Source organism: Salmo salar, chromosome 18 (assembly GCF_965601325.2).
Source record: "Salmo salar chromosome 18, fSalSal1, whole genome shotgun sequence".
NCBI lineage: Eukaryota > Metazoa > Chordata > Actinopteri > Salmoniformes > Salmonidae > Salmo > Salmo salar.
The window spans coordinates 88,897,006-88,910,994 of NC_138308.1; the positions used below are offsets into that span (position 1 = coordinate 88,897,006).

Here is a 13,989-nt window from a genome sequence, read left to right on the forward strand (position 1 = left end):
TATTCCACTATTATAACTAAAACAGTGATTTTGAACAGTTCCATTTCACTCACCTGCCTTGGATTGTGTCACGGTAGTCTTGAGTGGAGGCGTCATGATACCAAGAAGATGGTGGCTAAACTCGATCTAGAGGTTTTAACTACAGGAGAGGGTTATGAGAACAGGGTTCAACTCCAGAATGGAAACCTCTCTCTCACCATCTCCTCAGCTGAGTACAATGACATGGCGTGGTATGAGTGTGTCTGCAACAACAAGGTTTTACACGATGTAAAAGTAGAAGTCTTGGTCCCCTTTAAAATATCTTTCCATGTTGGAGATAATGTCAAACTTAGTTGCCACGGCTCAACTAAAAAACAAACTCCTGACAGTGAGATACACATCTATTGGGAAAAGGATGGACAGACTGTGCTGAATGTCACGGCAGGGAATATAACCTACGGCCCTGGGTTTGAGAACAGGGTGTGGGTGTCCAACGATGCTTACCGACAGGGAGACATTTCCCTCACCATCAACAACTTACAGCTTTCTGATCAGGGCCTTTACCAGTGTTTCTTTGGCTCTAAAGAGAGGGGAATACCAGATGCTGTCACGGTCACAGTCACTGTCCCTGTGCAGGAAAAGCACTCTGATAATGCCTGTGTGGTGGTGATGGTGATAGGCCTTATAATAGTAATGCTTTTGATTATTATTATTATTATTATTATCAGTTTAAAAAACCAAGTCTCAGAATTGGTATCACATCTAACAGGCCTTATCCATGGGAAGATGAATTGTTGTGTGCCAAGTCATTGACAATAATAAAGTACATCTTTCATTGCAACCTGGTCTCAGCATTTTGTATTATTCTATTCATAAATCCGAGACACTCCATTTAATATGATATGTTACGTTTATTTTCTGTTTCATATGGTATGTATTCATTTGTGTTAGTCCATCACCCATTTTGTATGGTATGTTACAAATTGCAATTCGTGTTATATGTTATGAATTTCGGAAATAGACTAGATGTGACATAGTAAATATAAATCTGGGACATTCAAGTTAGTATGATATGTTACATTTGGTATGGTTACATAAGACACATGGTTACTTAAGGCAAGAACGAAAATAGAGTTGTTGGTCAGGGTGGATGGGCGGGCATATAACGGGAACTTCTAGCAACCCAAAGGTTGCGAGTTTGAATCTCATTACGGACAACTTTTCAGCTAATTAGTAACTATTCAACTACTTACTACTTTTTCTCTACTTTGCAACTACTTAGAATGTTAGCTAACCCTTCCCATAACCCTAAACTTAACCCGTTTAGGTAACCCAAACCTTAACCCTTAAACCTAACTCCTAACCTTAACCCTAACCCCTAGTCTAGCTAAAGTTAATCAGCTAGCTGACGTTAGCCACCTAGAGACCTAGCTAGAATTTGCAACATTTTCATACATTTAGCTTCTTTTTTTTACATATTGTACATGAGACCAGGCTGTTCGTGCAGAACGTTCCATCTTCATAACAATAAAAAAAGGATTCCTCAAAATTCATTCTGAGACTAACAATGTCGAGACAGCCTATAGACAGACAAGAAGTGCAATGTCTAGGTGCATGTAGTAGAGTTAAAATGGTTATTCCAGCAAACTTCAAATTATTAGAATAGTAAACAACGCAGAACATAACAATCAGGTTGAGGGTCAGTGGCCAAAAGCCCGCGAACAGGAATATTCCAAGTTCAGACAGAAGGGGGGAGTCAGATCGCCAGGAACTTTACTTTTGGTTTCTAATTTTAATTGTTGCGCTACTGGTGACGCCTGTTGATGTTAGGTAGGCAGCTACAGTAGGTGAATGATGTTAACATCTTCAGGTTTTGTTTCATTAAATGTATTTTATTTTATCTGGGTGCTTACGTCACCTACTAACACCCTGGTACTACGCATAGATCCCGCTCTCCTCAGTCTGAGAAAACACTGAGAGAGAAAGGTACGGGTTGCAGATTACTCCTTTGTAGAAGTCCGTAACGTGAAATAAATAAACGTCCCAAGGTTAATGCTGTAGATATTGTTATAAGGGGATGTGAGACTATCGAAACACGTAACTTTCAGTTTTTTATTGTTGTTATTAATATAGTTACAGAGTGCTAAAAGTGTTGCTAGCTAGCATGACTTTCTTTCTGTGATGCAGACGGCTCGCTGAGCTGCCGACTAGTGCTGGTGTTGCATTATGGGGGATGTAGTTTTTGCCCTCTAAGGCGATTTTACGTTGTAACTTGTTTGTGTTGCAGTGGTTTTCTACATGAGTTGTTGTATTTTGCTACTATCAACACTGAAAGCACCTAGCAATGTATTGGGGATGTGAGACAGGATATGTGTTTTACCTTTCTTCATGCTCCTGTGTAGAACAGCTTGTCAGGTGGTGCATTGGAGACTGATGTGTTCCTGTCCTGTCTTTTCATAATACTATTGCAGATCAACATAAAAGCCTTAAAGACAGCCGTGGTGTCGCTCTTCAATTCTTGGTTCTCCTGTGGTGCATAAGAAACCCGCTACATGCAGTGGAAACAACCTGGAGCTGAACACAAAGATAAGAAAGGACATGATAGAGGATTTTAGGAAGCAGGAGATAATCACATTGCTGTCGTGGAGCTGGTGGACTGGCATAAACATCTCTCCTGACATGGTCAGCCAACACAAACCCACTGGGTGGGGGTACAGGTCCGTTGGGCAGGCAGAGGTATAGGACCTTTAGATATAGAGTAAAGGGGATATTCTGTAAGGCTATCACTTTGTAGATCCAAGACCAAGAAAACACATTCCCCTCAGGATCAATAGAGCACCAGCATGTCCTGCAGCACTGGAGTGTGTTTTAAACTATGTGCCTTTTACTTTGCAGTACTTAAAGCTAATTTAATATTTAGCATGTATTACCAAAATGACCAAAAGATAAACAGACTTTTCAGTATAGAATGAATGTAAGCAATGCATGATGGCTAATGGTGTTTTATTCGGTTGTAGTTCCATGTATTTCTTACAAAAAAAAAACAGTGTAAACCATTTTTATTAACCAGAATGTAACTGAAAATACAATAGCAGCCTTGCCATTGTCCATCAATACCAAAACATGTTTTTTTTTTCATATAACATTTTGGGAAATGTATGTTGTCATTGTAGTCTTACATTTTGTTGGCCAACCAAAATGACCAAAACGTTAACCCGTAATAAGGCTAGGGTGGAATTGTACTATGAGCTGGCTGAGTGTAAATACATGGCTCTGAGTGTAAACCTTTTCACTAGAAACCTAGTTGTGTTCAAATTACCGTCTGTGCGAAATAGCTAGAAAGCTTTCGTATTTCAACTTGGCTACACTTACGGTTATGAAAACGATAAATGACGTGCAATACCTGCGTCGATCTGTGACGAGCAGCAAAACCCCGGAAAGCTTCTAGCCTACCGGAAAGTTACTAGAAGAACATTTTTACATTTTTTTAAAACATTTTAGTCATTTAGCAGACGCTCTTATCCAGAGCGACTTACAGTAGTGAATGCATACATTTCATACATTTTTCCCCGTACTGAACAAGAATTGTTACTTCATCCGGTTATGTGACATTTGTTGTTTATAGATTTTTCTCCCACACCAGATGTCTGGACCCTGGACAGATAACAGGTAGGTCGTCAGTTCGTCCCTTGTTGTCAGAAATACAGCATACATACATACACATTTGTTTTCGTGTTTGTTAAAGTGTTTGGTTTAAAAAACGCGTTAAACCAGTAAGGAAGGTTACGTAACTGCCAGGTCGCAATTGTAAATGAGAACTTGTTCTCAACTTGCCTACCTGGTTAAATAAAGGTGAAATAAATAAAAAACTAAGGTGAATAAAGAAAGTTGCATACACAACAGAATGTGTGGATATTTTTGTTGCATTACTTGCATGTTATTCTCACTTATTATTTTAGCCACCTATAAATTAGGCTATATATTCCCCTTTTTCATTTTACATTTTAGTCATTTAGCAGACGCTCTTATCCAGAGCGACTTACAGTAGACTGCATACATTTTTACATACTGGCCCACCGTGGGAATCGAACCCACAACCCTGGCGTTGCAAGCGCCATGCTCTACCAACTGAGCTACAGTGGGACTCTTTGCATCTTCAAAGAAATACACATTGCCACTCAATCTGTATAAATCGTGTGACATCTCCTTGGAAGAAGGAGAGAGGGACCCCAGGAGGGACGTGAAGGAGTTGATGAAATCCTGTTAAGACAAACAATCAGGTGAGAGGAGGTCCTAACTAGTCAATGATCTAAATTGATCAAAACCTGTAGACACTAGCCTTTAAGGACTGGAGTTACACACATGAACAACATGAACAAGGAAGTGACAGACTAATAGCGCATTATTGGTAAATGGTGACACACTGACTGATCTGCAAGTAATAATAATAGATATGTATTTGTTATTCAAAGTGATTTGTAGATCAGTCAGTCTGCGTGTGGAGGAGGATGAAGACCTTTAGTTACGTGCAGGACATAGTAAAACACACGCTATCAATGACATGCAGCTTTTCTCATAGACAGGGGAGGTTACTATGTGAAGGAATGTGTTAGGATTGGTAGTTGTCTCTTTATGTTTCTTTTGAGATGGTATGGCCTCTGAGGACCCCCAAGACCAACTGGATGAGGCTATTAAAAAGGCAGAACGCCTTGCTGAGGAGCTCAACCAAGAGAAGGACCCACAAGCCCAACTGGACGAGGCCATTAACGAGGCAAAAAGGCTGGCTGAGGAGCTCAACCCAGAACGGGTAATGTAACAAGTCGTACATTACCGGTAATGTAACCCCTATAGCTCCCATACGTGGACAAATATTCCCAACACAACCCCAGCACCACAGCGTTATGGTTTATCATTGCTTTTTGTTTGTCAAAGTAGACCCCACATGGCACAAATGTGAATTTAAACGTAGACTCCGTGATATGACCTGAACACGGGCATCAATGATATTGACCATTGAGCATGAGGCACAAGGGTGCACTTGTTAGCATCCTTGTGAACTGCTACACATGTTGGCTGTGTGAGTGAGCCAGAACGTGGGTCTACTGCAGGTGTCTTTCCTCAGCTGACAAATCACTTCACCTTATGTGAAAATTAAAATCTTGCTTGTGCTCCATATGTGCACAAGCAAGCCATGCTTGAGGGAGACTATTATTAATGGGCCAGCCATGATAATTGAAATGCACTTTTTAGGAAAATAAGAAAAAGACAAACAAGCCTCCAGGGATTAGGTTCAGATGGAGACAAAGGGATGAGAGAGGACAGATTGTTCCTCAAACCAGGAAGGCAACTACATCCACTTCCCTTGGTAAGTTTCATCCCGTCTAGGTGTTTCATTTTATTGGTCCCCGATGTGATTTTTTTTCCTTTCAAACATACTGTATCGTAGCATATCAAATGTTTGTTGCCGTGCTATAGGCCGGTCTAGTGCCATCTACCCACAGCACATAATACATTACATGCAGGTCTGATCCCACCTTTCCCTGTCTTTAACTGTTGTCTGTCTCTGATGAAAATACCTATTTAACGAAAGGAGAGAGTCAGAACTCCAGCAAATCTTTAGAATTAAAAACCTTTTCATTAATAATTCTTTCAGCTCCAAGGGCCAGTACATCAAGAGCCAGACTAGTGCAACCTTCTGGGCCAGTCACTGAGGAGGAAGAATCAGGTATTGATGAGCGATTGAATATATTAATCTATACAATTCCTTGTTATTCAGTGGCCTTGTAATTGATTTATTGTATTTTTATTAAATCTGTAATCAGTAGTTGAAACAATAACAAAGCACACTCCCCTCCCCTGTTTTGGTTAAAAGCTGAGTGATGGTCTTGGCGAAATGTAACCACGAGCTATTATTGTAATAACTTACCATCAATGTTATGAAAATAATAGTTTTAACCATGTTTTAAGGCTATACAGTGTTTTTTTACATTTACTTTGTTTGCAAACATTGACTAAAACAAGCTTATAGTTTGGGTTCTGATGGGTTACGACAGTTGAATTAAACTCATGAGGCATTAATAAGTTATAATCTTCTAGAATCAATGGGTATATATCATTAATATAAATCCAAAAATGGCTTTATCAACTTCTGAATGCCCCTTTAAGTCTAATCCTTTTTTGCATATCTTATTTTAGAGACAAGGACCAGTGGATTGGAATCCACTCCAGTTTTAAACATTGATGAAGAAATAGGTATGTTTAAATTGTTTTACTTTCAAAATTGGGGTCATCTTGGTGTTACTGAATTATACTGCACTACATCTTTATTTTGACAGTGATGCAACATTTTTAAATGTGGCTCAAGTCTCCAGAATTTCGGATTTGAGATCAAATGTTTGATATGAGGTAACAGTACAGAATGTCACCTTTTATTTCAGGGTATTTTCAGACTTTTCTGATTTACCGTTTCGAAATTAAAGCACTTTATATGTCTTGTTGCAAGTTTTATTAGTCGTATGTACAGGATACTGATGCTAACCCCATCCAATGAAATGCTTACTTGCAGGTTGCTTCTCGACATTTTAGCATCACTGTCCAAATACTTCTGTAGGGGAGGGCAATAACAACATCCTGGCAGAGCTTTTTCCTGCACATTTCCTTTAATATGAAGCAATCTGCCATTCCACATTATGGAATTGGTCTTAATTGAATTCATTCAAATCCACTATTGGAATGTTTACAGTGTCGTTCCTTTTGCAACCGCTGTCTGTAATTGTGAAAGCTGGAAGCATTTGCCTTTGAGGAGAGTTTATTCTGTAGTCAAAATACACTGAGTGTACAAAATATTCCTAATATTGAGTTGCACTCCCTTTTGCCCTCAGAACAGCCTCAATTCGTCAGGGCATGGACTCTACAAGGTGTCGAAAGCGTTCCACAGGGATGCTGGCCAGTGTTGACTCAAATGCTTCCCACAGTTGTGTCAAGTTGGCTGGATGTCCTTTGGGTTGTGGACCATTCTCGATACACACGGGTAAATGTGGATCGTGAAAAACCCAGCAGCGTTGCAGTTCTTGACACAAACCGTTGGACGTTGCACCTACTACCATACCCCTTTCAAAGGCACTTAAATATTTTGTCTTGCGCATTCACCCTCTGAATGGCACACATACACAATCCATGTCTCAAGGCTTAAACATCCTCCTTTAATCTGTCTCCTCCTCTTTATCTACACTGAAGTGGATTTAACAGGTGACATCAATAAGGGATCATAGCTTTCACCTGGTCAGTTTGTCAGAGAAAGAGAATGTTTTGTACACTCAGTGTGTTTTTGCTGTTTTAAGAACATTCAGAATTTCTATTCGACGATGGGATCAAGTTCTATTGTTTGATATTCCAATTTAGACTTTACTCAATATTTTGGTCTGCCCTGTAATGTAATTTACCGTAGAATCAAAGCTGAGATTTTTGGCTTGTCACACCATAGATTGTGCAGAGATATATTTGCTGTCACCTACTTACAGCCCTATGTTTGTTTTAATAGATTAATTATATAATATTCTTAATTTAATCCTTTTCCCATTTTTGTGTTTTCAAAAAAGCAATACTTCATCGAAAAATTAACATCCTCCTAGCTGACTTAGAAGACCCTGAGTGTTCAAATCCTTCTCTGCAGGAAGCAACTCTCACAGGATAGGTGGAGGGAGTCCAGGCCTGAGATTGTAGATTCTCTGCTGGCTGCAGAGCATGCTTCTCAGAAGATCTGTCAGTCATGCAATGTGAAAATGGCTATTCTGCGATGTAGAGACTGTCTGCCGAAACAGCTTTACTGCGAAGACTGCGATGTCTCTACACATGCAAAGTTCCCCCTGCACAACAGACAGTCCATGATCGAGGGATTCTACATGCCCCTTCCTCCAACTACAGCCATATCTCTCCACAGTGATGGAGCCCCTTCCTCCAACTACAGCCATATCTCTCCACAGTGATGGAGCCCCTTCCTCCAACTACAGCCATATCTCTCCACAGTGATGGAGCCCCTTCCTCCAACTACAGCCATATCTCTCCACAGTGATGGAGCCCCTTCCTCCAACTACAGCCATATCTCTCCACAGTGATGGAGCCCCTTCCTCCAACTACAGCCATATCTCTCCACAGTGATGGAGCCCCTTCCTCCAACTACAGCCATATCTCTCCACAGTGATGGAGCCCCTTCCTCCAACTACAGCCATATCTCTCCACAGTGATGGAGCCCCTTCCTCCAACTACAGCCATATCTCTCCACAGTGATGGCAAATAAGCACTTCATGAACAGGGAGTGTTTTATTTTTTTGCGGCTGAATGTATTATATCAAAGTTCAAATGTATTCTTGTTTATTGTTGTATATAAATATTGTCCCTAGATTGTTTCTTACCATTGGACGTACCAGAGGTGATATGTGGTTGCCTGACTAGCACCATCCATGTTGGCCCTGGGAAACATATCATCCTCGTAGGAATAAATGCTATGTGGAGTATCTACAAGAACGAAACAGTGATGTAGCAATGCAATGTAAAACAACATTAATTCAGACTACATTTTTTTCCTCAAGGTCTCTACAATGTTACAGTGCCTGTGCTGACCTGCACAACCTGTCTTTGCACCTGGACAGCAAACTTGGCAGATCTGATAAAGAATGGGTTCTGGCCTGCCACTGTCAACTGTGACACCATATACCAGGTAGATGTGTTCAGCTCTTTTGAGGAGCTGAAAGTGTCAGCCCCAGGAATGTCCCGTCTAGCGTTTATACGGATTTTGGAGCAGCGAACTGACTTCTTTGGCAGGGTAACAATAAATTATACTGAGCTTTACCAATGTATGACTTCAGGTTAACTATGTTACATTTTGTTACAACACTTTGTGTAACATAACTTTATTTCCAGTACTACAACTACATTAAAACTTCAGGTCTCTTGCTACAGGATGTGTTAGCCTCCTGCACCACTGTCCTGCCATGCCCCTTATCTGTGCCCCTTATCTGTGCCCCTTATCTGTGCCCCTCTTGCATCCAATATTTCCTGCTCTTTACAACATAAGTACTCGTCCTACTTTTGCATTGGCTTTCACCTGCCTTGCTGTCAACACTATGTACTGGCCCTGCTTTAACTCAAATCCAGTCAGCCATAGTGAATTATAGTATGTTTTGTTTATACTATTGTTGTAAGTTATTTCATATATGTTCTATATGTATTTTTCCCTTACCAGAATGGAATGATCTGTGGGGACACTTTCCAAAAAAGCTTCTTTGAGTGGACGTACTGCCGCTCTGAAATTGAACAGGTCTGTGATATACAGTACTTTGACTGCCCAGCCTGTTCACCCAGCATGCTTGCAGTGTCAGTGGACGGGAACAAGAAGCTGTATCGATTCAAAAAAGGCTATGTAAAACTATTCATAATTTATTAAATAACACCGTACTCTATATCATTTAAACAATCCAAACAAGGTTTGCCTTTTCTTTGTCCAGTGTGAACGTTTTCAAATGCAGTTGAGTTCATTTTAGCTTAAATGTTTTGCGTTTGTAATGAAATTAATTATCAACATTGTCAAGTGTCCACAATCAGTTACTGAGGTTGATTGCTATTTCATATGTAATATATTTAATGTATTTCACGTATCCTTTCAAGGACTGATGACAAAGGATTCTTTGATGGCGTGTTTATCTGCAAGGACGAGGATGTCTGACTTTGTGAACTATGTCCATACAAAGACTAAACATTTACGTTTCCTGTGTATCTTCTAATCTGTGAAATAGGACTGGCCTCGGGCCATCTGACTCAAAGGCAGACTCGTTATACACTATTCCAATAAAAACATATCATTTTGGAGATGGTAATCCTCTCTCTTCAAGTCCATTTGTCGTTACACTACTCCCTCTGTTCAGAAATGCAACACACTTTACAAGTGCTTCTTTTTGATAGTCGATCTCCATTGTAGCGAACATAGGGGGTAGCTCAGCGCCCTCGGCTAGATTTTAAAAACCTAACCACTGTCCCGTTAACACTCCCCCCCCAAAACATTTTTTCTACCTATACTCTTCTACTTCCTTGTCTAGGGTTATGGAAAAGGGGTATGTGGAGCATCCCAGTGGACAGCAGCTAAAGAGTCAAGGAAAACAAACGACAACTTGATGAAGAGGGACTCGAAGTTGCCGTCTGCCGCCACGGAATACTTCTAAGGAGCCTCAACATGATGCGTGGAGAGATATTTGCGTACCCACTGTTCTTGCAGAAGGAATTGTCTGGCAGCAGGAACATACAATTCATGTGTACAGATGTGATCTGCAAATTTTGGCCATACCTGACCAAAGTTGCCCTTCATTGTCCAGAGCTCGCCACTCTTCTAGACATGAAGCCACTTCTTTCCGTCATGCATGCAAAGGCACATCGTTTGAAATGCGAGGTAAGTTTTTCTTTATTAAACTGTTCTAAGAGAATTTCCAGCTTCAGTCCTTTACAAGGCTTCCCATGTAGATGTTTGTTATTCACATAATTGCAATATTAAGTCAATATATTTTTTTATGTAAATTAAGATTAAGTGGGGAGGACGGAATCAGGAAGGAGCTGACACAACTCTGGGGGAGGAAGTGGAACAAGGGAACAGCTTCTTGTCGAGGGCTGCAATCTGTTCCAAGCAAATGTCCAAAGGACATTTTAAGGTTGTTCTATTCAGCTATGTTAATACTTATCTGGAATAAGGACTTCTATTTGGCTTTTCTAGCAAGAACAGACATGCTAACCATCCAGGCCATGGGGTGGAACAGAAGGAAGAAGAACAACCTGCACAGAGTATTGTCCAGAAGATACTTGAAGGTGTATTGTGTGGATCAATACATTTATTTTAGAAGTATTATATCTATGCATTTAATTTATTTTAAAACAATTAATTTTTCTGTTTTGTTTTTGTCATAATTCTCAGACAACAGCAAAAATCCAGGAGGAGACCCAGACTCTTGAAAAGTTTAAGAGTGATTTGGGTGTAGGCGATGAGACTCTGTACAACTGGACAACGGAAGTTCAGCAATGGGCTAATACAGGTAAATGAATACAAAAATATAAATAATCGTAAATGTAACTCTCCTGGACTGTCACCTTGACGTGGTGGAGAGGCTTGCGTACGCCAATGACCCTGAGCTAGCCCTTAGAGGGTGTATTCCACCGGCAGGTGCAATCAAGCCGGACAGGTGGAAGGGTAGGAGGCAGACAAAACATTCCCTGGTTCTCCAGGTTGGGGCTCACTCACCCCCCACATAACAAATCATGTATTACAGAAACCTTCACAGGCCCTGTGTTCCTCCAGGAAGTGAGTGCAACTACTCACCATTGGAGATACGTTGTTAATTTATAGATTTATTGTATTTCAGAGGAAACAAATGAGAACATGGATGGTCCCCAGGTACTACAGAGAACAATTGAAGTCCTGTTTCTGAGCATCAAAGGAAACAGAACCTCTACCGTCAGACAGGTTTGTTAAATTTCATGAATATTGAATTGCACACAGTTAATTTCTCCTTCATTTCAAAGCTATGCAATTTAACAAATAATTCCATTCTCCTTTTGTTTTGATGACAGATGGATGCAAGAAAAGACACCCTCTGCGCAGAAAGATATTAGAAGAATAGGCCAAATTGACAGCTGCCATAGAGGAGTACAACACCCTTGTACCAGATGAGATCCTTTCCGCAGACCTTCGTACCTGGCCTTGGGAGCTGCATGGACAAAGTAAGTAGTATGTTTGTGTGTCACAATAACTATGTTTCTGTTTTGCTGTCTGTGTATGTTGAATTGCTCAAACACAGACAGCACTGCCAGCACTGCCAAAGTTACAAATCCACATTGCATTCTTATGAATTTACAGCTGACCTACTCACAAAGAAAATAGCCTTTGACCGGGTGATGCTCCTGAGACGGCTGAAGGAGGAAGAGTTAATTGTCCTAAAGGAAGTCAAGCAGCACTGGGAAAGCCTAAAGAGGGAATCGGAGAATGTGCAAGGCCTTGCTTCACATGTGGCACTTGACCTAAGCAGGCAAAGTAGGGGAACTTTCATTAATATGTACAATTGATGTTGGCACCCTGTAATTGCTATTGTATTTAAGGAATACTTCATTGTATTTACCCTACACATTACGATTGTTGGTGTTAGGCTGGCAATTGAATCAGTTGGAAGCTGGGAGCAGAGGTCTCTTCTCCATGCTTCAGAGGAGAGTCAGCAGCCTCGGAAGACACCAGGACTCTGTCAAACTGATATACAGCAAGCTATGGGCCAAGACACCTCCCTCCTAGAAAATAACTTCATAGATGACCTCCTGGAAGAGGACCTAGATGACATCTATGACAGCATCCACTACAGCTTTGATGACGAGGAATCTATCACAGACTGAAGGTGTTCGTTTGGGTGGGTGCAGTTTGCACTGGTTGAAAAGTGATTCCATTTGTTTTGCATATGTGCTTTATCTGCCTTCCTAAGGAAAAATAGTTTGAACATTTTATGAAAAAAAAACTTTTGTTTCTTCCTTGTTGACAATGTGATCATGTGGCACAGATTTGAGAAGGGCGCTCGTCTATTACTGCTTTTGCCCGGTTACATGACCAGGTCCGATGCACCCCTTTAAATGGCCAATCTGCAGTTGCTACATCCACTTTTGGATTCTTGAAGAATATAATTTATAAATGCCTCATGAACATAGTTCAACTGCCGTACCCCATCAGATCCCAAAATATATATTTTTATCTACTCCAATGTTTGTAAACAAAGTAAATGTAAACTTACACTAGCATGTGTCAAACTCATTCCACGGGTGAGCCGAGTGTCTGCGGGTTTTTGCTCCTCAAATGATTGATGAATTAAGGTCACTAATTAGTAAGGAACTCCCCTCACCTGGTTGCCTAGGAAAAACCTCAAACCAGCAGACACTAGGCTCTCCATGGAATGAGATTGACACCACTGGACTATAGCCTGGAAACATGGTTTAAACTATGGTTCCATTTCTCCAGCCCCATCCCTCTGCTTTTTACAGAACCACTGGACTATAGCCTGGAAACATGGTTTAAACTATGGTTCCATTTCTCCAGCCCCATCCCTCTGCTTTTTACAGAACCACTGGACTATAGCCTGGAAACATGGTTTAAACTATGGTTCCATTTCTCCAGCCCCATCCCTCTGCTTTTTACAGAACCACTGGACTATAGCCTGGAAACATGGTTTAAACTATGGTTCCATTTCTCCAGCCCCATCCCTCTGCTTTTTACAGAACCATTGGCAGGGAGAACGATGTATTGTTTCACCTGGTGATTTCCGATTTAAACATTGTTAAACTGTAATGTACTGTGCTTATGTGTGCTTATTAGTTTAGTTAATAAAAAACTAAAAAAGGTCATCCTTGTCTTCAAGTAATCGTTTGCATCCTGATGGAGCTACATTAGTCATGGGCTTTTAAGTCAACGATTCCTTATGTATGTATGAGATGTACAAATGCTTAACTTGTGCTGAGTACTTTGACCAGTTACTTCTTCATTCTCAAGGAGTTTGAGAGGGCTACTTTACTTGTACTTGAGTACAAGAACTGACTCTCATCAGCTGCAGATGAAACCAGTTAGTTGAAAAATGTTGCCTAGGATCTACAGGCACTCGCAATGAATCATCAAAAGCATGGACACAGAATGATTGAAGTGACTTTTGTATTTTATTATGCTGACCCAATTATGACCCATGACATCTTTTGGGACGAGTAAGACATAGCCCTTGTGTGTTAAGCTGCAAACTTGGAAATGTTCCTATTGAAATGGGGGTTGTCCCATCTTGAACAGGCCAGTTGCAAGTGACATACGGTGTTGCTAATAGTAGCGTTAAGAGTATTATTACTTTTCAAGGAAGCTCAGTCCGGTGGTTCGAAACTATGAAGTGGGGGAGGGGGAGTTGCTGGCTGTGGTAAAGGCTCTGAAGGTGTGGAGACATTGGCTTGAGGGGGCGCAAC

General features: G+C 40.7%; 1 protein-coding gene across 11 annotated transcripts; it reads left to right on the forward strand.

Moving 5' to 3' along the window:
- Window positions 1–856: 856 nt before the first annotated feature.
- LOC106594698 (uncharacterized) lies at window positions 857–13,392 on the forward strand. Of its 11 annotated transcripts, none has more exons than XM_082965280.1 (15): window positions 857–1,965; window positions 2,451–3,648; window positions 4,194–4,259; window positions 4,626–4,786; window positions 5,230–5,344; window positions 5,633–5,704; window positions 6,175–6,231; window positions 8,568–8,800; window positions 9,221–10,417; window positions 10,736–10,827; window positions 10,934–11,051; window positions 11,379–11,479; window positions 11,587–11,736; window positions 11,873–12,046; window positions 12,159–13,392. In XM_082965280.1, the coding sequence occupies exons 4-9, from the start codon at window positions 4,631–4,633 to the stop codon at window positions 9,419–9,421; spliced, it is 834 nt and encodes a 277-aa protein (XP_082821406.1). In that variant the 5' UTR covers window positions 857–1,965; window positions 2,451–3,648; window positions 4,194–4,259; window positions 4,626–4,630; the 3' UTR covers window positions 9,422–10,417; window positions 10,736–10,827; window positions 10,934–11,051; window positions 11,379–11,479; window positions 11,587–11,736; window positions 11,873–12,046; window positions 12,159–13,392. The 11 variants fall into 11 exon arrangements, 8 of the variants coding, with proteins under 8 accessions (XP_082821406.1, XP_082821407.1, XP_082821405.1 ...); XM_082965281.1 differs by having other exon boundaries at window positions 4,197–4,259; XM_082965279.1 differs by having other exon boundaries at window positions 2,451–4,259.
- Window positions 13,393–13,989: the final 597 nt, after the last annotated feature.

Excerpts from the sequence above, each read along its gene's own strand:
- LOC106594698 (XM_082965279.1), top strand. The coding sequence starts at position 4,631 with ATGGCCTCTGAGGACCCCCAAGACCAACTGGATGAGGCTATTAAAAAG. Across the intron at positions 5,345-5,632 it reads AACTACATCCACTTCCCTTG|CTCCAAGGGCCAGTACATCA; the intron begins GTAAGTTTCATC and ends TAATTCTTTCAG. Across the intron at positions 5,705-6,174 it reads CACTGAGGAGGAAGAATCAG|AGACAAGGACCAGTGGATTG; the intron begins GTATTGATGAGC and ends ATCTTATTTTAG.